Genomic DNA, 23,007 nt, shown 5'->3' on the forward strand with positions numbered 1-23,007 from the left:
TGGGCGCATATCTGTATCTGGCACTGGGGGCATATCTGGCACTGTGGGGGCATATATGTATCTGGTGCTGTGGGTACATGCATATCTGGCACTGTGGGGGCATATATGTATCTGGTGCTGTGGGTACATGCATATCTGGCACTGTGGGGCATATATGTATCTGGCACTGTGGGGCATATATGTATCTGGCACTGTGGGGCATATATGTATCTGGCACTGGGGGCATATCTGGAACTGGGAGCATATATGTATCTGGCACTGTGGGGGCATATATGTATCTGGCACTGGGGGCATATCTGGAACTGGGAGCATATATGTATCTGGCACTGTGGGGGCATATATGTATCTGGCACTGGGGGCATATCTGGCACTGTGGGACATGTGTATCTGGCACTGGGGGTATATCTGGCACTGTGGGGACATGTGCATCTGGCACTGGGGGCATATCTGGCACTGTGGGATATGTGTATCTGGCACTGGGGGCATATCTGGCACTGTGGGACATGTGTATCTGCACTGGGGGTATATCTGGCACTGTGGGGACATATGCATCTGGCACTGGGGGCATATCTGGCACTGTGGGGACATGTGTATCTGGCACTGGGGGCATATCTGGCACTGAGGGGACATGTGTATCTGGCACTGGGGGTATATCTGGCACTGTGGGGACATTTGTATCTGGCACTGGGGGCATATATGTATCTGGCACTGGGGGTATTTATGTATCTGGCACTAGGGGCATATCTGGTACAGTGGGGGCATATATGTACCTGGCACTGTGAGGCATATATGTATCTGGCACTGTGGGGGCATGTGTATCTGGCACTGTGGGGGCATGTGTATCTGGCACTGGGGGCATGTGTATCTGGCACTGGGGGCATGTGTATCTGGCACTGGGGACATATATGTATCTGGCACTGTGGGGACATATGTGTATCTGGCACTGTGGGGGCATATATGTATCTGGCACTGTGGAGACATCCATTTTTTGGCGTTTTTATATGTATGTGGCACTGTACTGGGGCATTATATGTATGTGGCACGGTACAACATGACTAAAAACAGGGTTATGACACAAGGTCATACTCCTACAAACGTCATACTGAAAGGTGTGCGCACAAAAATGGGGTGTGGCTTTGTAACAACTAGGCCACGCCCCCATTTATGCTTGCAACTTCGCCGCGCGCATGATAGTGGCTCTTGCCCTTAACTACATATCTTTTCTGGCTCTTTTCCTGTGACTGGTTGACCACCCCTGTTCTAGGCTCTGCTGTGATCTGTACCATGCTAACTGAAAAGAGTTATTGTGAGTTGGAGTGAACTACAGAAACTGTCGGCATATGTCACAGGAGGTGCTGGTTAGCTAGGAGCATGATTTCACCCAAATTAGGAAGTGCTCAGATACAGAAGTATGTGTTATATTGTCAGCAAGTGGGTCCCATTGTTAACATCTCAACCAAGCAGAAATCCAGGAGCCCAACACTGCAGGTGTCCTGCTGACTACTTGCATGATGAGGTGCCAATAGAGAGACCCTTAAGCCGGGTAAATACTGTAGCGACCGGCAAATTGGCTGATTTCAGGGACAATTTCCCTTGAGTCTGATTGCCGGCACACACTACACTATTTAATGAACGACGTAACAACATAACGATCCGTCGTTCATTAGCACAAACCAGGTCGCATGCCATATTGTCCAGTTAGCCATGCATCATGGCCAACCGGACGACATTGCCTGTCACCACGGGAGCATGCAAAACACTTAGCGATTCTTCACGAAACAGCAAATCGTCCTGTTACCACTTCAGTGTGTACTCGGCTTTAGAGGCCTACATAGTGAGAACCAGAAGAGCAACAGCAGGGGCTTCTTTGAACAGGATTCACAGAAGTACATCTCCCATAGCACTGTGAAGATGGCCAAAGTCAGGAGACTTTGGCCTTGGTTCCTACCTTGCAATCTTTAAACAATAATTTCACCCCCAACAAAGGGCCTAATTCAGACCTGATCGCAACAGCAAAATTGTTCTCTAATGGGCAAAACCATGATCACTAAAGGTGGGGCAACTATAACATGTGTAGACAGAGTTAGATTTGGGTGGGGTGTGAAATGAAATGTAAATTGCAGTGTAAAATAAAGCAGCCAGTATTTACCCTGCACAGAAACAATATAACCCACCCAAATCTATCTCTCTCTGCAATTGTTATATCTGCACCACCTGCAGTCAGGGCCGGATTAAGCCCTTGGGGGGCCCAGGGCACCCAAGACAGGGGGCCCCCCACCAGCAACCACCATCCGCAGGGGCAAAAGCAGGATTCGGAAGGGGGTTTCCTTTGATGCACGCACGCGTGTGTGTGTGTGTGTGTGTGTGTGTGTGTGTGTGTGTGTGTGTGTGTGTATATATATATATAGATAGATAGATAGATAGATAGATACAGTGGTCGAGGTGGAAATTTTGAAGTGAAGGTATGCAAAAGTCAAGGACACAATTATGCACGCGCAGGGGGTGCGGTCACACAAAAAGGGGGGGGTAACACAAAAGGGGGCGTGACCAGTGTAGTAGAACCCCTTAAACTATCTAGTACTGGTGCCCCTTTCACCTTAATAGCACACGGTACGAGCTGAAATTCACATTATAGCACACGGTATGAGCCGAAATTCACATTATAGCACACTGAATGAGCCGAAATTCACATTGTAGCACACTGAATGAGCCGAAATCCACATTCTAGCACACTGAATGAACCAAAATTCACATTGTAGCACACTGAATGAGCCGAAATTCACATTGTAGCACACTGAATGAACCAAAATTCACATTGTAGCACACTGAATGAGCCGAAATCCACATTATAGCACACAGAATGAACCAAAATTCACATTGTAGCACACCGAATGAGCCGAAATCCACATTCTAGCACACTGAATGAACCAAAATTCACATTGTAGCACACTGAATGAGCCGAAATTCACATTCTAGCACACTGAATGAGCCGAAATTCACATTGAAGCACACTGAATGAGCCGAAACTCACATTGTAGCACACTGAATGAGCCGAAATTCACATTGTAGCACACTGAATGAGCCAAAATTCACATTGTAGCACACTGAATGAACCAAAATTCACATTGTAGCACACTGAATGAGCTGAAATTCACATTCTAGCACACTGAATGAGCCGAAATTCACAGTGTAGCACACTGAATGAGCCGAAATTCACATTGTAGCACACTGAATGAGCCGAAATTCACATTGAAGCACACTGAATGAGCCGAAACTCACATTGTAGCACACTGAATGAGCCGAAATTCACATTGTAGCACACTGAATGAGCCAAAATTCACATTGTAGCACACTGAATGAGCCGAAATTCACATTGTAGCACACTGAATGAGCCGAAATTCACAGTGTAGCACACTGAATGAGCCGAAATTCACATTGTAGCACACTGAATGAGCCGAAATTCACATTGAAGCACACTGAATGAGCCGAAACTCACATTGTAGCACACTGAATGAGCCGAAATTCACATTGTAGCACACTGAATGAGCCAAAATTCACATTGTAGCACACTGAATGAGCCGAAATTCACATTGTAGCACACTGAATGAGCCGAAACTCACATTGTAGCACACTGAATGAGCCGAAATTCACATTGTAGCACACTGAATGAGCCGAAATTCACATTGTAGCACACTGAATGAGCCGAAATTCACATTGTAGCACACTGAATGAGCTGAAATTGTGACAGCAGGGAAAGAGAGTGACGACAGGGAGAGAGAGTAACGACAGGGAGAGAGAGTGACGACAGTGACAGCAGGGAGAGAGAGAGAGTGACGACAGTGACAGCAGGGAGAGAGAGAGTGACGACAGTGACAGCTGGGAGAGAGAGAGTGACAGTAGGGACAGGGAAGGTAACGACAGGGAGAGAGGTGACAGCAGGGGAACATTACCACATTTGTTGCGGGTGAGCGGCGGGTGGCTGGCGGTGGTGAACGGTGGGAGGCTGGCTGCCGTGAGTGGCTGGCGGTGGGCGGCTGTGAGCTAGTACAGCGCTGTACACAGCCGCTGGCTGCCGTGCAGGGACGTGGAGCAACATGTGCAGCAGGATGGCCACTTCCTTCGCCTCCTGCTGCACTTTAATTTCCTCATTTTGTATACCGCCCCACTTCGACCATTATATATATATATATATATATATATATATATACTCCAAAAGTATGTCACTCAGTGGGCTTCTTAATCACATATCACAAACGCCAGCTAGTTCAGCAACGTTTTGGGTTTTATTTACCCTTTGTCAAACAGCACATATACGACAAAAGGGTAAATAAAACCCGAAACGTTGCTGAACTAGCTGGCGTTTGTGATATGTGATTAAGAAGCCCGCTGAGTGCCATACTATTGGAGGTTATGTGAAGGCAGTGTAAAGAGAACCACGGCTGCTGATTAAGGAGAGGGAGTGGCGGCCAATCGATTTTGTAAATTTATATATATATATATATATATATATATATATGTGACTCTGTTCCAATCAGCGGCACTCGGAGACTTGTAGAATATCATAAAACGTGCTTTAATAAGTCATGGTGACAATCACCATGATTTATTAAAGCACGTTTTATGATATTCTACAAGTCTCCGAGTGCCGCTGATTGGAACAGAGTCGCCTATGAAAATGGATCTCCAGAGGGCACCGGAGCATGTAATCACCAGCTAGGTGAGTGCCGATCCGTCCGCAGCATATATATATATATATATATATATATATACACACACACGCACACACACACGTTACATAGAACTCATACCCCCACATACACACAAATACATAACATACACATAAAACACATACACACACATAGAAAATATACACATATACATACTGTATACACTAATAGAACATATATACACATACATACAGTATACATATATAGAGCACAAACTGTGCACACACTTACATGGAAGCCTGCCCTGAGTAAAGGGGTGAGGACTGAGGATGCCACAGCCAGGAGATATTGCTGGGTGCCAGGGACACAGTTCACCATTAGGCCCCGCCCCCACGGCAAAAATGCCGCGATTCGCGGGTCGCCGGGGAGGGGGCGGAGCCAATATGACGTGAATCTATAACAATGATCTCATATTAGCTCCTCCCCCTCTGCTCCGACCCCCAAATCGCGGTATACAGCTACAGGGGGGCGGAGCTCCGAAAGCCTGCCGTAGGGCCGGACAGCGGGCATTGAAAACAAAAAAACATTTGGGCCACCCCCCTATTCTCTCTCTCTTCCCCCCCCCCCCCCCCACCCCAGCTCCACGCTGCAGCAGGGAGGAGAAGACTCCCGGCTGCTGGGGAGGGAGGATTCCGAGCTGCCAGCAGGTGTGTGATGTCCCGCTCGCCGCTGTTTCATGTGGCTCCCTCCCCACGGGTCAGCGGCTGATACAGGGCAGAGGGAACAGCAGCACCAGAGCGGTGCAGAGCAGCTTCGGCTGGGGGGCCCCTTATGCCAGGGGGGCCCAGGGGTACTGACCCCCTTGGCACCCCCCTTAATCCGGCTCTGCCTGCAGTGCACATGGTTTTGCTCAATTAGAGAACAATTTTGCCGCTGCGATCACGTCTGAATTAGGCCCAAAGCCCAAAACAAAAGAATTAGTACCCAAAATGATTGATGAGTTTTGTAACTGTAGTCTATGGGGTATATGCAATTGCGGTCGAATTCCTGAAAATGTCGAAAAACGGGACATTTTCGCCCAAAAAAAAAAAATTCGACAATGCAATTCAGTACTTTCCGTCAAAAAAACGGACTTTCCAAATTCGACTTTTTGAAATTCGACATTTGTCAAATTCGACATTTCTGCAATGGTACAAATGCGGCAATTCGAAAAAAGTATATTCAATTGAAGTTTGGAAATTCGACAACAGTGCTTTTAGACAGTAAATTCGTCATTTTCAATCCGCCACTTTGGTGGCGGAATCTAATAAAAAAAAAGTAAAACATGTTTTTTTTGGTGTGTTTTTTTATTGGTAATAGCATATCTATTTATATTAGAAGGGATTAGGTACTTGGTTTGTCTTTTTTGGAGGCACAAGTATTATTTATATATTTTTTAAAATATTATTATTTTAATTTTTTTATTTTTTTTAAATGGAATGGTAAAAATCTGAAAAAAAATTGCGTGGGGTCCCCCCTCCTAAGCATAACCAGCCTCGGGCTCTTCGAGCCGGTCCTGGTTCTAAAAATCCGGGGGGGAAAATGACAGGGGATCCCCCGTATTTTTAAAACCAGCACCGGGCTCTGCGCCTGGTGCTGGTGCAAAAAATACGGGGGACAAAAAGAGTAGGGGTCCCCCGTATTTTTTACACCAGCATCGGGCTCCACTAGCTGGACAGATAATGCCACAGCCGGGGGTCACTTTTATACAGCGCCCTGCGGCCGTGGCATTGGGAGTGGGGACCCCTTCAATCAAGGGGTCGTCGTCCCCCAGCCACCCAAGGGCCAGGGGTGAAGCCCGAGGCTGTCCCCCCCCATCCAAGGGCTGCGGATGGGGGGCTGATAACCTTGAGAAAATTGCAATAATATTGTTTTTTCCAGTAGTACTACAAGTCCCAGCAAGCCTCCTCCGCAAGCTGGTACTTGGAGAACCACAAGTACCAGCATGCGGGAGAAAAATGGGCCCGCTGGTACCTGTAGTTCTACTGGAAAAAAATACCCAAATAAAAACAGGACACGCACACTGTGATAGTAAAACTTTATTTCACACATGTCGACACATACATACTTAACTATGTTCACACGCCGACCTCTGTCCACTTGTCCAAGTAGAATCCACGTGTACCTGTGAATAAAATTATACTCACCTGATCCAGTGTCCAGATTAAAATCCACGTACTTGGCAAAAAAAAAAAAAAAAAACGAACACCCGGACCAAACGTACTGAAAGGGGTCCCATGTTTACACATGGGACCCCTTTCCCCGGATGCAGAGACCCCACGTGACTGCTGTCACAGAAAGGTCTCTTCAGCCAATCAGCGAGCGCAACGTCCTGGCACTCTGCTGATTGGCTATGCGCGTCTGAGCTGTCAGACAGCGCATCGCAAAGCCTCTCCATTATATTCAATGGTGGGAACTTTGCGGTCAGCGGTGAGGTCACCCGCGGTCAGCGGCTGACCGCGGGTAACTCCACCGCTGACGGCAAAGTTCCCACCATTGAAACTAATGGAGGGAGCTGTGCGATGCACTGTCTGCCAGCAGACGCGCATACAGCCAATCAGGTGAGTGCCACGAAGTAGCGCTTCCTGATTGGCTGAAGGGACCTTTCTGTGACAGCAGTCACGTGGGGCCCCGGCATTCGTGGAAAGGGGTCCCATGTGTAAACATGGGACCCCTCTCAGTCCGTTTGGTCCGGGTGTTCTGTTTTTTTTTTTTGCCAAGTACGAGGATTATTTTAAAAGATCCGGACACTGGATTGAGGTGAGTATAATTTTATTCACAGGTACACGTGGATTCTACTTGGACAAGTGGACCGAACGTCGTGTCAACATAGGTAAGTATGTGTGTGTGTCGACATGTGTGAAATAAAGTTGTACTTTCAAGGTGTGCGTGTCCTGTTTTTATTTGGGTATTTTTTTTCCAGTAGAACTACAGGTACCAGCGGGCCCGTTTTTCTCCCGCATGCTGGTACTTGTGGTTCTCCAAGTACCAGCTTGCGGGGGAGGCTTGCTTGGACTTGTAGTACTACTGGAAAAAACAATATTCTTGCAATTTTCTCAAGGCTATCAGCCCCCCATCCGCAGCCCTTGGATGGGGGGGGGGACAGCCTCGGGCTTCACCCCTGGCCCTTGGGTGGCTGGGGGGGGGGCCCCTTGATTGAAGGGGTTCCCACTCCCCCAGGGTACCCCGGCCAGGGGTGACTAGTTGGATATTTAATGCCACGGCCGCAGGGCGCTGTATAAAAGTGACCCCCGACTGTGGCATTATCTGTCTAGCTAGTGGAGCCCGATGCTGGTGTAAAAAATACGGGGGACCCCTACACTTTTTGTCCCCCGTATTTTTTGCACCAGCACCAGGCGCAGAGCCCGGTGCTGGTTTTAAAAATACGGGGGATCCCCTGTCATTTTCCCCCCCGGATTTTTAGAACCAGGACCGGCTCGAAGAGCCCGAGGCTGGTTATGCTTTGGAGGGGGGACCCCACGCAATTTTTTTTCGGGGTTTTTACCGTTTTTTCCATTTTTTTAAAAATCGGATCAAAATCCGTCAAATCGGCCGTTTTTCGACAGCGGGACTGTCGAATCCGTTTTTTATTGAATATGTTGAATTCCTGCACCCACTTGCCGGAATTCGCCGGTCGAATTGTGTCGAATTAAAAAACGGGCGAATATACCCCTATTTGTTTTATTTATTTATTTATTTATTTAATAAATTAAAATAATAAAAGTTAATTATTGCCTTGCATGATTAAATTATTGTACAGTTTAAATACATGCTAACATTATGCTTTGAAATATTTAGTAGAAAGGTTATGCAAAAAGCTGACAGGGACTTTTAAACCTGTGCCAGTCACTATGAGAAGAGATACATTACACAGATTTATTACCAATTATGCTGACAGTATTATACGCATCTGGCTGGAATGCCAAACCTCAAATTGCTAAATCGTGTTTTTCTGCATGGAAAGTTGATAATGTAATCTTGTGAAATCTCAGTCTTATTTTAGGTGTGAAGGAAGAATGTTCAAACGCCTTAAAAATATGAAACATATGTATGACAAATTTATATTTTAGAGGATATTAAAAATCTATTAAAATGAACTTCCTGATGTACTTCAGTAGTGTGCTCCGGAGCTGGGAGCTGCAGACTGATGTGTAGAAAGGTTGCTTTAGAGATGTTCTACCTCATAGCAGTCTATTTATTAAGCCAGAGGTTCTCAGACGCGGTCCTTAAGGTGCCCCAACGGTCCAGGTTTTAAGGATAACCATGCTTGACCACAGGTGACTTAATTAGCACCTCAGCCAATTCGATTTAAACATCTGTGCTGAGCCATGGATATACTTAAAACCAGGACTGTTGGGGTGCCTTGAGGACCATGTGTGAGAACCTCTGCATTAAGCTGAAAAAGCAGCGATACAGATACGCTTTACACAGGGAATACATAAATAAAACTCACAGTTACAGTCCCTACTTTTCTCACTTATGAGTCGCCGCCTCCTCAACCCCTGCTCCACCTATTTCAACAAATTTTGCAGCCTTATGAGAAGCTTGTACATCCTAAATGTCAGCCCTCATTTTAGGGGATGGTCCCACCACCCTAATCATTTAGGACTTTTGTTCTGTTGGGAGGTGATTCTCGTTCATAGCCAGAAGACCGTGTTTCCGCGTCTGTCCAGCAGTGCAGACATGTTCTAAAGGGAAGGGAGTGGTAGGGAGTTGGGAGCACAAAGCATGTCCCTCTGAATATGGCATCCTGCAACATGACACGGCCATAACCTCAGCTATGCGGGGTCCTCATCTTGTGACCATGACTCTTTTTGCACAGTGACATTCTTGGAAGATATAGATGTGCACCACAGTGGCACAGTGGTTAGCATTTCTACTTCACGGCACTGGGGCCATGAGTTCCATTCAAGATATGGAATTTGGATGGAGTTTGTATGTTTCCGTGTGTGTGTGTGTGTGTGTGTGTGTGTGTGTGTGTGTGTGTGAGAGAGAGAGAGAGAGAGTTTTCTCCATGAACTCCGCTTTCCTTCCACCCTACAAAGTATCATACATACCTACTCTCCTGGAAGCTGCAGGAGACTCCAAAAGAGTAGGTAGATCGCACGCATCCTGCCACTTCCTAATAAAGTGGGCAGGATAGGGAGATAATATGGGAAATCTTGGGACTGTAGGAAGGAGTCGGGCTAAGTAATGCAATTTGCATTATTTCAGACCCACCCCCATCCCACGGACTATTGAATCACAGCATTTTGGCACGACAGGGGTAAGGCCTAATGACGTGGAGAGACGGTCCTGCCTCCAAAGCTGTTCTTCTCCCAGAGAGCACATAAAGTTGGCAAGTATACAGGCGAGGTAGCTTTACTGGATTCTAACAAGGGCCCTCATTCCGAGTTGTTCGCTCGCCAGCTGCTTTTAGCAGCATTGCACACGCTAGGCTGCCGCCCTCTGGGAGTGTATCTTAGCTTAGCAGAATTGCGAACGAAAGATTAGCAGAATTGCTAATAAATAATTCTTAGCAGTTTCTGAGTAGCTCCAGACCTACTCACGAATTGCGATCAGCTCAGTCCGTTTAGTTCCTGGTTTGACGTCACAAACACGCCCTGCGTTCGGCCAGCCACTCCCCCGTTTCTCCAGACACTCCCATGTTTTCCCCTGACACGCCTGCGTTTTTTAGCAAACGCCGGGGAAAACGCTGAGTTGCCGCCCAGAAACGCCCCTTTCCCGTCAATCATTTACCGAACAGCAGTGCGACTGAAAAGCGCCGCAGAAGCCACAGCAAAACAGCTAAGTTTTGTGTTAAATAACTAAGCGCATGCGCCCTGCGTGCCTTGTGAATGCACAATTTGCAACTAATCGCAACATAGCGAAAATCGGCAGAGAGCGAACAACTCGGAATGACCCCCAAAGTGAGCCTTAGTGTGTGAGTTAGGGAATTTAGCAGCAGATGTACTAAGCCTTGGAGAGAGATACAGTGGACAGAGATAAATTACCAGCCACTGAGCTCCTGTCATTTTTCAAACACAGCCTGTAACATGACAAAAGAAGGTGCTGGCGCTTACACTAATGACAGCATCTAAAAGGGTATTCCACCACTGCTAGAGATTCCTGATTAGTTCATTAGGATTGTGATTAGACATTTGTGCTTTAAATAAGGTTCCCTTGACTCCTGAGTATATCCTCTGATGAAACCGTCCCCTTTACATGGACGGAGAAACATGTTAGGACAACTTTAAAGGACTCTATCCACGCACCTCATTTAAGGACAGCGTTGCCATATGGTTGGTTCTATATCGGAGTGGCAGAAGGGACCTTCTGACGTATCTAGGGGAGGAGACACGTCACATGGGGGAGGAGCTACGGCCGAACAGGGTACCTGAAAAGTACCCTCGCGGGCTCGCTTCGCTCGCCACGCTTCGCTCGCCACGCTTCGGGCTCGGTGATTACTAAAGGTAATAGTTGGTGGCGTGGATAGTAGAGGAACTATCCCGCTGGCCTAGCTCCTCCCCCCTGTGTCGTGACTCCTCCCCCAGACGGAAAAGGTTCCTTAGCCCACTTGATTCTAGCATCTACCGTTGCCATATATCCCCTGGAAAAAGACTGCAAGTGCCTACTCATATACCGCATTTAAAGGATCGGTCATAAGAGGCACCAAGGAGGAGGGTAAGAGAGACATTCACTATTCTTCTCTCCTGTCCGCTACGGCGATTAAGGGCTCACCGGGGACAGAGCTGAGCATAGCACTATAGCCAGAGACCTGCCCGCCTCTTATTGTGACATCAGCGTAAGGGTGGACCACAGCGCAGTGCGAAATAAGAGACCAATCTGCCCTCTGCCCTTAGGAACACTACTACGGCAACACATTTGTGCTAAAGGGACTGCTAATAAGGATCCAGATAAAAGGGATATTCGGCATTACTGCAAACACTGGTTATTATTGGAGCTGGGCTTTTTATGGGATATTTCCCTCTCGTTTTTGAACAATATCGTTTAGGTTTACAACTGTCAATAGTGAAATGGAATTTTTATTATTGTGTATTGTGATGTTTTATATCATTTAGTGAATAAATAAATTTTTACATTTATTTTTACATTGTTAATTGTTTTATGCACCCCCTTAGTGATATTTATTACAATTTTCATTTTTTTCCCTCTGTAACACGACAGTTAGGAGCTGACAGGCTGGTACTTTATCTCTGTCGACTTGATCTCTCTCCAAGGCTTAGTACATCTCCCCTCTTAGTCTAGAACAGGGATGGGGAACCTTTGGCCCTCCAGCTGTTGTTGAACTACACATCCCAGCATGCCCTGTTGCAGGGCATGCTGGTATGTGTAGTTCAGCACCAGCTGAAGGGCTGAAGGTTCCCCATCATACTTGCCTACCTGACCCTCTCCGTGAGGGAGAAAAAGCTCTATTCCTGGACTTTCCCGGTAATGTATGATTGTCATCACCTGTGGTGAGCTAGTTAGTTGATAAGAAAGGTGTTTCACCACAGGGGATGGCAATCATACATTACCAGGAAAGTCCAGGAATAGAGCTTTTTCTCCCTCACGGAGAGGATCAGGTAGGCAAGTATGTTCCCCATTACTGGTCTAGAAGCTCCAATGGGACAGTCAGATACTGGTGTGAATTACGTCTATTCTCTATACAGTACTTTGTAATATATGGTGGCACTATATAAATAGAAATGCTTCTGCTGTTTGAGGGAGGGTCTGAAAGGCAATCAATGCGAGTGCTTTTTCCAATCAATGGAAACTCATCATGCTTTTGTTTGCTAAATACACACAGACAGGGCCATAGGGGTGTGCGAGTAGTGTCGTCACAGAGCGCAGGAGCCGGGGTGCAGCACCCTCTCTGCCCCACAACCTGTCTTCTGGATTGCAGGTTGTCGGTAACTGCTCACAATATGACTGCTGCAGCCCTGCCTGCGCCGTCATTTAGACATGTACAATGCAGCCTATACAGCCTCCCGCCCACTCTGTATGACATCATTATGTAATTTGGTCAGGGGGTGTGGTCTGTTGTCTTTCTGTATTGTAGTCATATATGGCATTAATACTGCCGTGCAGCTAGTGCCATGTTTCATTGATACTGAGAGAAGGCAAACGTCCCTTTGTTTGTGGGAAGCCTGTTATATTATTTTAGGTCTTGACAGTCTTTTTTAACCATGTATTCTAAGAAAGACATATAAATATATATACAGTACTATATATATATATATATATATATATATGTACGATACCTCAATGCGCTAATACAAGCACTTAATAACGCAATCTCAAAAGAGATCTTACTATTTCTATCTTATAGTGCTATAATGAATAGATGAGTTGTTAACTTTTTGATTATTCTTGGCAGCTACCCCAAAAATAGCCCCTTGCCAGTTTGGGCCTTTGGTTTAAACAGATTAATTAATGGTTATTTTCGGGGAGTGCTCTATTAATGATGTGTGGAAAATGAATTCTCACCCAATAGATTAAGTGGGAAATACCCTATAAGTGACACGAGTTTGCTTATTGATTCCTTTTTTTCCCCTCAGTTTTCCTGAGCACACTCAAAAATTATTTAACATATATGCTTTTAAAACAATTTGATATCCATAAAACAAAGTTCAAACAATTCACATAAACTGTGAGTATTAATTTTTTTCAAGAAAAAAAATGAACCAATATGACACATTTGTGTAACAATGACAGAGTGTTCACCCAACGTGTTTCGTCTATGGCCACTTCCTCAGGGGTGGTATTTTTCTACACAACCAAATATTTTTTTCCAACATGTTATTACTGGTTGATTAGTAATGAGATTGACTGAACAGTAATTAGACGTGCATTATCGTAATTTACACATAACGTTGCTATTTTAGAACTAAACGGTATTCACTGGGAATCTAATTAGAACTGCACATTTAGGCGGTAGTAAAGTTCTAGAAGATCTTTACTGTAATTTTGTTTCTACACCTTTTAAGGAACCAGATTAACAGCCTCCTGAACCCTAATGGGATACTGCCCGTTTAGGTACTTCTTTCTGAATTGGACATTTCCATACGCATAAAAATTTTTGCTGAATTCTGTTCAGAATAGTCCCTTCTCTGTGCAGTCAGGAGTGAAATATCAAATATATATATATATCTATATATACCCGACAGCGTGTCCTGAAGGTCTGTACGGCAGCATTAATGGCTTTTATCCAGCTATCCATCTCCCGAGGACTGTCAGCCTATGAGAATAGAAAAGTGTAAGCACATATGTTATATATGGTTCTATTAGGATGCAATAAACAATGAATTGACTGTATTTATTATTACCACTTTCTCAAATCAAATTTGAATGAGGCCAATCTTCACATAGGGTCACATACTTACTCACAGATATGTGCTATTAGATCATTTTCCTCCAAAAATAAAAATAAAAAATGAGCACGTCTAATTTGTTTGATTTGGTTCTCTTTATCTACTTTTAGGACTGAAGAGTTCACAAACTTTCAAGCACCACTGTATAACATGCTAACATGTATGACATGCCTTCCTGTATAACATGCCTTCGCGGATGACAGTATAATGCATGAGCTGCAATGGTGGGGTTACCTCCCCTGTGCCTGACCTGCTGTCACAAGCATCATATCTGCAGGTTATCACTACAGGAGCATGTGACAAGAAAAGAAGGTACGTGTGAGACCAGTGCGCCAGGACTGATGTCACTGATATACAGAACAGCCTCTATTTGCTGTGGTCAAATCCTGTCATCAAAGTCTTCATGTGGCTCCAGAAATGAATTAAATAATATGCCGGAATTACGCTAAATATCCCTCGTTTCCATTTACATTTTTTTGTTTTGTTTTGTTTTTTTAAAAGGAACTCTCCCAATAACAGCTAAGGTCAGCCAAGAGAAACATCCAATATTAGACCTAAAGACGTTTCTACACTTCGCTGTCTGTTAAGGGAAGGAACATGGGCTTGTTCTGGACATCTCATTTCATAACTATTACATGGGCCCTGGCAATTGGGGTAATTCCAAGTTGATCGCAGCAGGAATTTTGTTAGCAGTTGGGCAAAACCATGTGCACTGCAGGGGAGGCAGATATAACATGTGCAGAGAGAGTTAGATTTGGGTGGGTTATTTTGTTTCTGTGCAGGGTAAATACTGGCTGCTTTATTTTTACACTGCAAATTAGATTGCAAATTGAACACCACACCACACCCAAATCTAACTCTCTCTGCACATGTTACATCTGCCCCCCCCCCCCCCCCTCCCCCCTGCAGTGCACATGGTTTTGCCCAACTGCTAACAAAATTCCTGCTGCGATCAACTTGGAATTACCCCCAATATGTGCTAACAGGCTCACAGGGAGAATTATATGAAGTCTCTATTATAGTCCTTATAAAATATGGGGGGATATTCAATTGTTTGAAAAGTCAGTTGTGTGTCTGTTTTTTCCTATCTAATAGACAGGAAAATACAGACACCCAACTGACTTTTCAAACAATTGAATTTCCCCCATTGAGTTGAAGCTCAGAGGGTAAGCTCTTAGCATTGTACAACATTTGCAGAGCTTAATGCACTGAGATCAAATATACGGCGGAATTCAATTGTTTACTCACGCATGATCTCCCGTCTAAAGTGATGGGAGATCGCGGGGCAATATTCAATTGTTCCCTCACATTGTGCTGATCGCGCCCATGTCAGTTGGGTTTAGCTGCGTAAAGCGGCAAAACCCGACTAAACAAATGGGTGGGATGCGAAAAGTCCCATTTTTGTGCCCAAACGGGTCAATTTTCGCGCATTTCAGCTTGCCACCCCCTGCGGTAGTGAGCTGAAATAAAGTTCTCGTGCCCCACGTCATAAACATTTGAATAGCTGCCATAGAGTCTGCAGCTATGGTAAAAACGCGGAGTTAGACAGCTAGCGCCAGTACTATTTTTCTGGAAAAATAGGTTCAGGAACTACGGGTCTCGGGGTGGAGCTATTAAAAAAAGTTATAAATATATAGAGATTATAGATTTTAGAAAAGAAGGCACTCAAAATTGGTTCAGGAACCCAGGGGCAGATTTATTACGCCTGGTGAAGTGATAAAGTGGAAGGTGATATTGCACCAGCCAGTCAGCTCCTAACTCCCGTTTGAAAAATGAATCACTTCACCAGGCTTAATACTTCTGCCCCCTAGTTCCTGATTGTCATATTTAGGGGTTAATTCATGAAGCAGTGAAAACTGTGGAGAAGTGAGCCAGTGAAGAAGTTGCCCATGGCAACCAATCAGCATTGACGTAACATTTATAATTTGCATACTATAAAATTATACAGAGCAGCTGATTGGTTGCCCTAGGCAACTTCTCCACTGGCTCACTTCTCCACTCATTTTACTGCTTCATGAATAGACCCCTTAATGAGAGATTCAATAATTGGCAGGCAGATGTATTAAGCCTAGAGAAGTGATAAAGCAGTGATAAGTGGATGGTAATAACGCACCAGCCAATCATTTCCGGTTTGAAAAATTACAGTTAGGAGCTGATTGTTGGTGCGTTATTACCTTCCACTTAATACATCTGCCCCTATGTTCCTGCTGAAAAATAGCATTGGGTAGTAGGAAAGACTGGTTTGGGAATAAATAAGAATTTACTCACCGGTAATTCTATTTCTCGTAGTCCGTAGTGGATGCTGGGAACTCCGTAAGGACCATGGGGAATAGACGGGCTCCGCAGGAGACTGGGCACTCTAAAAGAAAGATTAGGTACTATCTGGTGTGCACTGGCTCCTCCCTCTATGCCCCTCCTCCAGACCTCAGTTAAGGAAACTGTGCCCGAAAGAGCTGACACAACAAGGAAAGGATTTGGAATCCAGGGTAAGACTCATACCAGCCACACCAATCACACCGTACAACTCGTGATAACCATACCCAGTTAACAGTATGAACAACAACTGAGCCTCAGTAACAGATGGCTCATAACAATAACCCTTTAGTTAAGCAATAACTATATACATGTATTGCAGAGAGTCCGCACTTGGGACGGGCACCCAGCATCCACTACGGACTACGAGAAATAGAATTACCGGTGAGTAAATTCTTATTTTCTCTGACGTCCTAGTGGATGCTGGGAACTCCGTAAGGACCATGGGGATTATACCAAAGCTCCCAAACGGGCGGGAGAGTGCGGATGACTCTGCAGCACCGAATGAGCAAAGGCAAGGTCCTCCTCAGCCAGGGTATCAAACTTGTAGAACTTAGCAAATGTGTTTGAACCCGACCAAGTAGCAGCTCGGCAAAGCTGTAAAGCCGAGACCCCTCGGGCAGCCGCCCAAGAAGAGCCCACCTTCCTTGTGGAATGGGCTTTCACTGATTTAGGATGTGGCAATCCTGCCGCAGAATGAGCTTGCTGAATCGTGTTACAGATCCAGCGCGCAATAGTTTGCTTTGAAGCAGGAGCACCCAGCTTGTTGGGTGCATGCAGGATAAACAGCGAGTCAGTTTTCCTGACTCCAGCCGTCCTGGCTACATAGATTTTCAAAGCCCTGACTACATCTAGTAACTTGGAGTCCTCCAAGTCCCGAGTAGCCGCAGGCACCACAATAGGCTGGTTCAAATGAAACGCTGATACCACCTTAGGGAGAAATTGGGGACGAGTCCTCAATTCTGCCCTGTCCATATGGAAGATCAGATAAGGGCTTTTACAAGACAAAGCCGCCAATTCTGACACACGCCTAGTCGAAGCTAAGGCCAATAGCATGACCACTTTACACGTGAGATATTTTAGCTCCACGGTCTTAAGTGGCTCAAACCAGTGGGATTTCAGGAAACCCAACACAACGTTAAGATCCCAAGGTGCCACTGGAGGCACAAAAGGGGGCTGAATATGCAGCACTCCCTTAACAAACGTCTGAACTTCAGGCAGTGAAGCCAGTTCTTTTTGAAAGAAAATAGACAGGGCCGAAATCTGGACCTTTATGGATCCTAATTTTAGGCCCATAGTCACTCCTGACTGTAGGAAGTGCAGGAATCGACCCAGCTGGAATTCCTCTGTAGGGGCCTTCCTGGTCTCACACCAAGCAACATATTTTCGCCATATACGGTGATAATGTTGTGCTGTCACGTCTTTCCTAGCCTTTATCAGCGTAGGAATCACTTCATCTGGAATGCCCTTTTCCGTTAGGATCCGGTGTTCAACCGCCATGCCGTCAAACGCAGCCGCGGTAAGTCTTGGAACAGACAGGGCCCCTGCTGTAACAGGTCCTGTCTGAGAGGCAGAGGCCATGGTTCCTCTGAGATCATTTCTTGTAGTTCTGGGTACCAAGGTCTTCTTGGCCAATCCGGAACGATGAGTATAGTTCTTACTCCTCTCTTTCTTACTATCCTCAGTACCTTGGGTATGAGAGGAAGAGGAGGGAACACATAAACCGACTGGTACACCCACGGTGTCACTAGTGCGTCCACAGCTATCGCCTGAGGGTCCCTTGACCTGGCGCAATATTTTTTTAGCTTTTTGTTGAGGTGGGACGCCATCATGTCCACCTGTGGCCGTTCCCAACGGTTTACAATCTGCGTGAAGACTTCTGGATGAAGTCCCCACTCTCCCGGGTGTAGGTCGTGCCTGCTGAGGAAGTCTGCTTCCCAGTTGTCCACTCCCGGAATGAACACTGCTGACAGTGCTAGCACGTGATTTTCCGCCCATCGGAGAATCCTTGTGGCTTCTGCCATCGCCATCCTGCTTCTTGTGCCGCCCTGTCGGTTTACATGGGCGACCGCCGTGATGTTGTCTGATTGAATCAGCACTGGTTGGTTCTGAAGCAGGGGCTCTGCTTGACTCAGGACGTTGTAAATGGCCCTTAGTTCCAGTATATTTATGTGTAGTGATATCTCCTGACTTGACCACAGTCCCTGGAAGTTCCTTCCCTGAGTGACTGCCCCCCATCCTCGGAGGCTTGCGTCCGTGGTCACCAGGACCCAGTCCTGTATGCCGAATCTGCGGCCCTCAAGAAGATGAGCACTCTGCAGCCACCACAGCAGAGACACCCTGGCCCTTGGGGACAGGGTGATCAACCGATGCATCTGAAGATGCGATCCGGACCATTTGTCTAACAGATCCCACTGAAAGATCCTTGCATGGAACCTGCCGAAGGGAATTGCTTCGTAAGAAGCCACCATCTTTCCCCGGACTCGCGTGCAGTGATGCACCGACACCTGTTTTGGTTTCAGGAGGTCCCTGACCAGAGATGACAATTCCTGGGCCTTCTCCACCGGGAGCAACACCTTCTTCTGTTCTGTGTCCAGAATCATGCCCAGGAAGAGCAGACGCGTCGCAGGAATCAGCTGCGACTTTGGGATATTCAGAATCCAGCCGTGCTGTAGCAACACTTCCCGAGAAAGTGCTACGCTGACTAACAACTGCTCTCTGGACCTCACCTTTATAAGGAGATCGTCCAAGTACGGGATAATTATAACTCCCTTCTTCCGAAGGCGTATCATCATTTCGGCCATTACCTTGGTAAATACTCTCGGTGCCGTGGACAGACCAAACGGCAACATCTGGAATTGGTAATGACAATCCTGTACCACAAACCTGAGGTACTCCTGGTGAGGTGGGTAAATGGGGACATGCAAGTAAGCATCCTTGATGTCCAGCGACACCATAAAATCCCCCTCTTCCAGGCTTGCAATAACCGCCCTGAGCGATTCCATTTTGAACTTGAACTTCCTTATATAAGTGTTCAAGGATTTTAAATTTAGAATGGGTCTCACCGAACCGTCTGGTTTCGGTACCACAAACATTGTGGAATAGTAACCCCGTCCCTGTTGAAGGAGGGGAACCTTGATTATCACCTGCTGGAGGTACAGCTTGTGAATTGCCGCCAGTACTACCTCCCTTTCCCTGGGAGCAGCTGGCAAGGCTGATTTGAGGTAATGGCGAGGGGGAGTCGCCTCGAACTCCAGCTTGTATCCCTGAGATACAATTTGTACAGCCCAGAGATCCACTTGTGAGCGAACCCACTGGTTGCTGAAGTTTCGGAGACGCGCCCCCACCGCACCCGGCTCCGCCTGTGGAGCCCCAGCGTCATGCGGTGGACTTAGAGGAAGCGGGGGAGGATTTTTGTTCCTGGGAACTGGCTGCCTGGTGCAGCTTCTTTCCTCTACCCCTGCCTCTGGGCAGAAAGGATGCGCCTCTGATCCGCTTGCCTTTCTGAGGCCGAAAGGACTGTACATGATAATACGGTGCTTTCTTAGGCTGTGAGGGAACCTGAGGTAAAAAAGTTGACTTCCCGGCTGTTGTCGTGGATACGAGGTCCGAGAGACCGTCCCCAAACAATTCCTCACCCTTATAAGGCAAAACCTCCATGTGTCTTTTAGAATCAGCATCACCTGCCGAGTCCATAATACTCTCCTGGCAGAAATGGACATTGCATTAATTCTAGATGCCAGCAGGCAAATGTCCCTCTGTGCATCCCGCATATATAAGACGACGTCTTTTATATGTTCTATGGTTAGCAAAATAGTATCCCTGTCGAGGGAATCAATGTTGTCTGACAGGGTATCAGACCATGCGGCTGCAGCACTACACATCCATGCTGAAGCAATAGCAGGTCTCAGTATAGTACCTGAGTGTGTATACACAGACTTCAGGATAGCTTCCTGCTTTCTATCCGCAGGCTCCTTTAAGGCGGCCGTATCCTGAGACGGCAGTGCCACCTTTTTTGATAAGCGTGTGAGCGCTTTGTCCACCCTAGGGGATGTTTCCCAACGTAACCTATCCGTTGGCGGGAAAGGGTACGCCATCAGTAACCTCTTAGAAATCACTAGTTTCTTATCGGGGGAACTCCACGCTTCCTCACACAATTCATTTAATTCATCAGATGGGGGAAAAGTCACTGGCTGCTTTTTCTCCCCAAACATAATACCCTTCTTGGTAGTAACCGGGTTAATATCAGAAATGTGCAATACATTTTTCATTGCAGTAATCATGCATCGGATGGCTTTAGTAGACTGTGCATTTGTCTCATCCTCATCTACACTGGAGTCAGACTCCGTGTCGACATCTGTGTCTACCATCTGAGCTAGCGGGCGTTTATGAGCCCCTGATGGCCTCAGACGCCTGGGCAGGCGCGGGTTGAGATCCCGGCTGTCCCAAGGCTGCTGCGTCATCGAACCTTTTATGTAAGGAGTTGACACTGTCTGTTAAGACCTTCCACATATCCATCCAATCCGGTGTCGGCCCCGTCGGGGGCGACACGACACTTATCTGCCCTTGCTCCGCCTCCACGTAACCCTCCTCATCAAACATGTCGACACAGCCGTACCGACATACCGCACACACACAGGGAATGCTCTGACTGAGGACAGGACCCCACAAAGTCCTTTGGGGAGACAGAGAGAGAGTATGCCAGCACACACCACAGCGCTATATAACACAGGGATTTTCACTATAATGAGTGATTTTTCCCAATAGCTGCTTAATATATATTATTTGCGCCTAAATTTATGTGCCCCCCCTCTCTTTTTTACCCTTCTTGTATCAGGAATACTGCAGGGGAGAGCCTGGGGAGCTGCTTCCAGTGGAACTGTGAAGGAAAAATGGCGCTGGTGTGCTGAGGAAGAAGGCCCCGCCCCCTCAGCGGCGGGCTTCTCCCTGCAGTTTCTGACTGAAAAATGGCGGGGGTTTTACACATATACAGTCACAGACTGTATTATGTGTATTTTTATGCCAAAAGGTATTTTATTGCTGCCCAGGGCGCGCCCCCCCCCCCCCCCCAGCGCCCTGCACCCTACAGTGACCGGAGTGTGTGGTGTACAGTGGGAGCAATGGCGCACAGCTGCAGTGCTGTGCGCTACCTTAATGAAGACCGGAGTCTTCTGCCGCCGATTTCATCTCCTTCTCTTCTGTCTTCTGGCTCTGCAAGGGGGATGGCGGCGCGGCTTCGGACGATCGAGGTCAGGCCCTGTGTTCGAACCCTCTGGAGCTAATGGTGTCCAGTAGCCTAAGAAGCACAAGCTAGCTGCACGCAGGTAGGTTTGCTTCTCTCCCCTCAGTCCCTCGTAGCAGTGAGTCTGTTGCCAGCAGATCTCACTGAAAACAAAAAACCTAACAAAAACTTTCTTTCTAGCAAGCTCAGGAGAGCTCACTAGGAGCACCCAGCTCTGGCCGGGCACAGATTCTAACTGAGGTCTGGAGGAGGGGCATAGAGGGAGGAGCCAGTGCACACCAGATAGTACCTAATCTTTCTTTTAGAGTGCCCAGTCTCCTGCGGAGCCCGTTTATTCCCCATGGTCCTTACGGAGTTCCCAGCATCCACTAGGACGTCAGAGAAAAATAAAAACCAGCTGAGAGCATCCCGCTCAATATTCCAATATTTGCAATTAGGAGTGTTATGTGGGATGGAGTCATCTCAGTAGGGGGCATGGTCACAATGTGCTGCCATCTCATGCAGCATGTTGGTGACGCAAACATGTCATTTTGAATGCTGCTATCTGATGCCATGCATTTATCTGTGAACTAGGGGCATATTTATGATCCTGAGATTGTGTGGGTGGGGGTGGAGCCATGATGAGAGTTGCCCTTCCCCATCTAGACTCTCCCAGAGGGAAGTCCAGCAAAGTTGGCAACCATATTGTTATATGATGTTTAATACAGGTTGAGTATCCCATATCCAAATATTCCGAAATACGGAATATTCCGAAATACAGACTTTTTTTAGTGAGAGTGAGATAGTGAAACCTTTGTTTTTTGATGGCTCAATGTACACAAACTTTGTTTAATACACAAAGTTATTAAAAATATTATATTAAATGACCTTCAGGCTGTGTGTATAAGTTGTATATGACACATAAATGAATTGTGTGAATGTACACACACTTTGTTTAATACGCAGTTATAAAAAATATTGGCTAAAATGACCTTCAGGCTGTGTGTATAAGGTGTATATGAAACATAAATGCATTCTGTGCTTAGATTTAGGTCCCATCACCATGATATCTCATTATGGTATGCAATTATTCCAAAATACGGAAAAATCCGATATCCAAAATACTTCTGGTCCCAAGCATTTTGGATAAGGGATACTCAACCTGTACTGTAATACTGCCACCTGATGTCATATTATCCACTTGTGATGTTCTTATATGAGGTTCAATACAGCTGATTTTTCAAAACCTTCTCAATTGTTGGCCTCATCCCTTACCACACATACCCACTGGAATATTGCTCTATTTAAAGATAAAATGACATTACCTGGATATAGAATGTCCTGGGGCCAGTAATGATTTCAAACAGATTGTCCCTCATCAGTAAATCGCTATAAGAAAAGAGGTATTTTATAA

General features: G+C 46.3%; 1 protein-coding gene across 4 annotated transcripts in view; it reads right to left on the reverse strand.

The window, feature by feature from the left end:
- Nucleotides 1-23,007, reverse strand: part of PLEKHA2 (pleckstrin homology domain containing A2) — a 251,324-nt gene that overhangs the window by 4,179 nt on the left and 224,138 nt on the right. For all 4 annotated transcript variants that reach the window (XM_063931609.1, XM_063931606.1, XM_063931607.1 and 1 more), the window contains 2 exons: nucleotides 22,919-22,982; nucleotides 13,849-13,926 (listed from right to left, as the gene is read on the reverse strand). In XM_063931609.1, the coding sequence (XP_063787679.1) occupies nucleotides 13,849-13,926; nucleotides 22,919-22,982 (142 nt within the window). The remainder of the gene's footprint in view (nucleotides 1-13,848; nucleotides 13,927-22,918; nucleotides 22,983-23,007) is intronic.

Source organism: Pseudophryne corroboree, chromosome 6, assembly GCF_028390025.1.
Source record: "Pseudophryne corroboree isolate aPseCor3 chromosome 6, aPseCor3.hap2, whole genome shotgun sequence".
Classification (NCBI taxonomy): Eukaryota; Metazoa; Chordata; class Amphibia; order Anura; family Myobatrachidae; genus Pseudophryne; species Pseudophryne corroboree.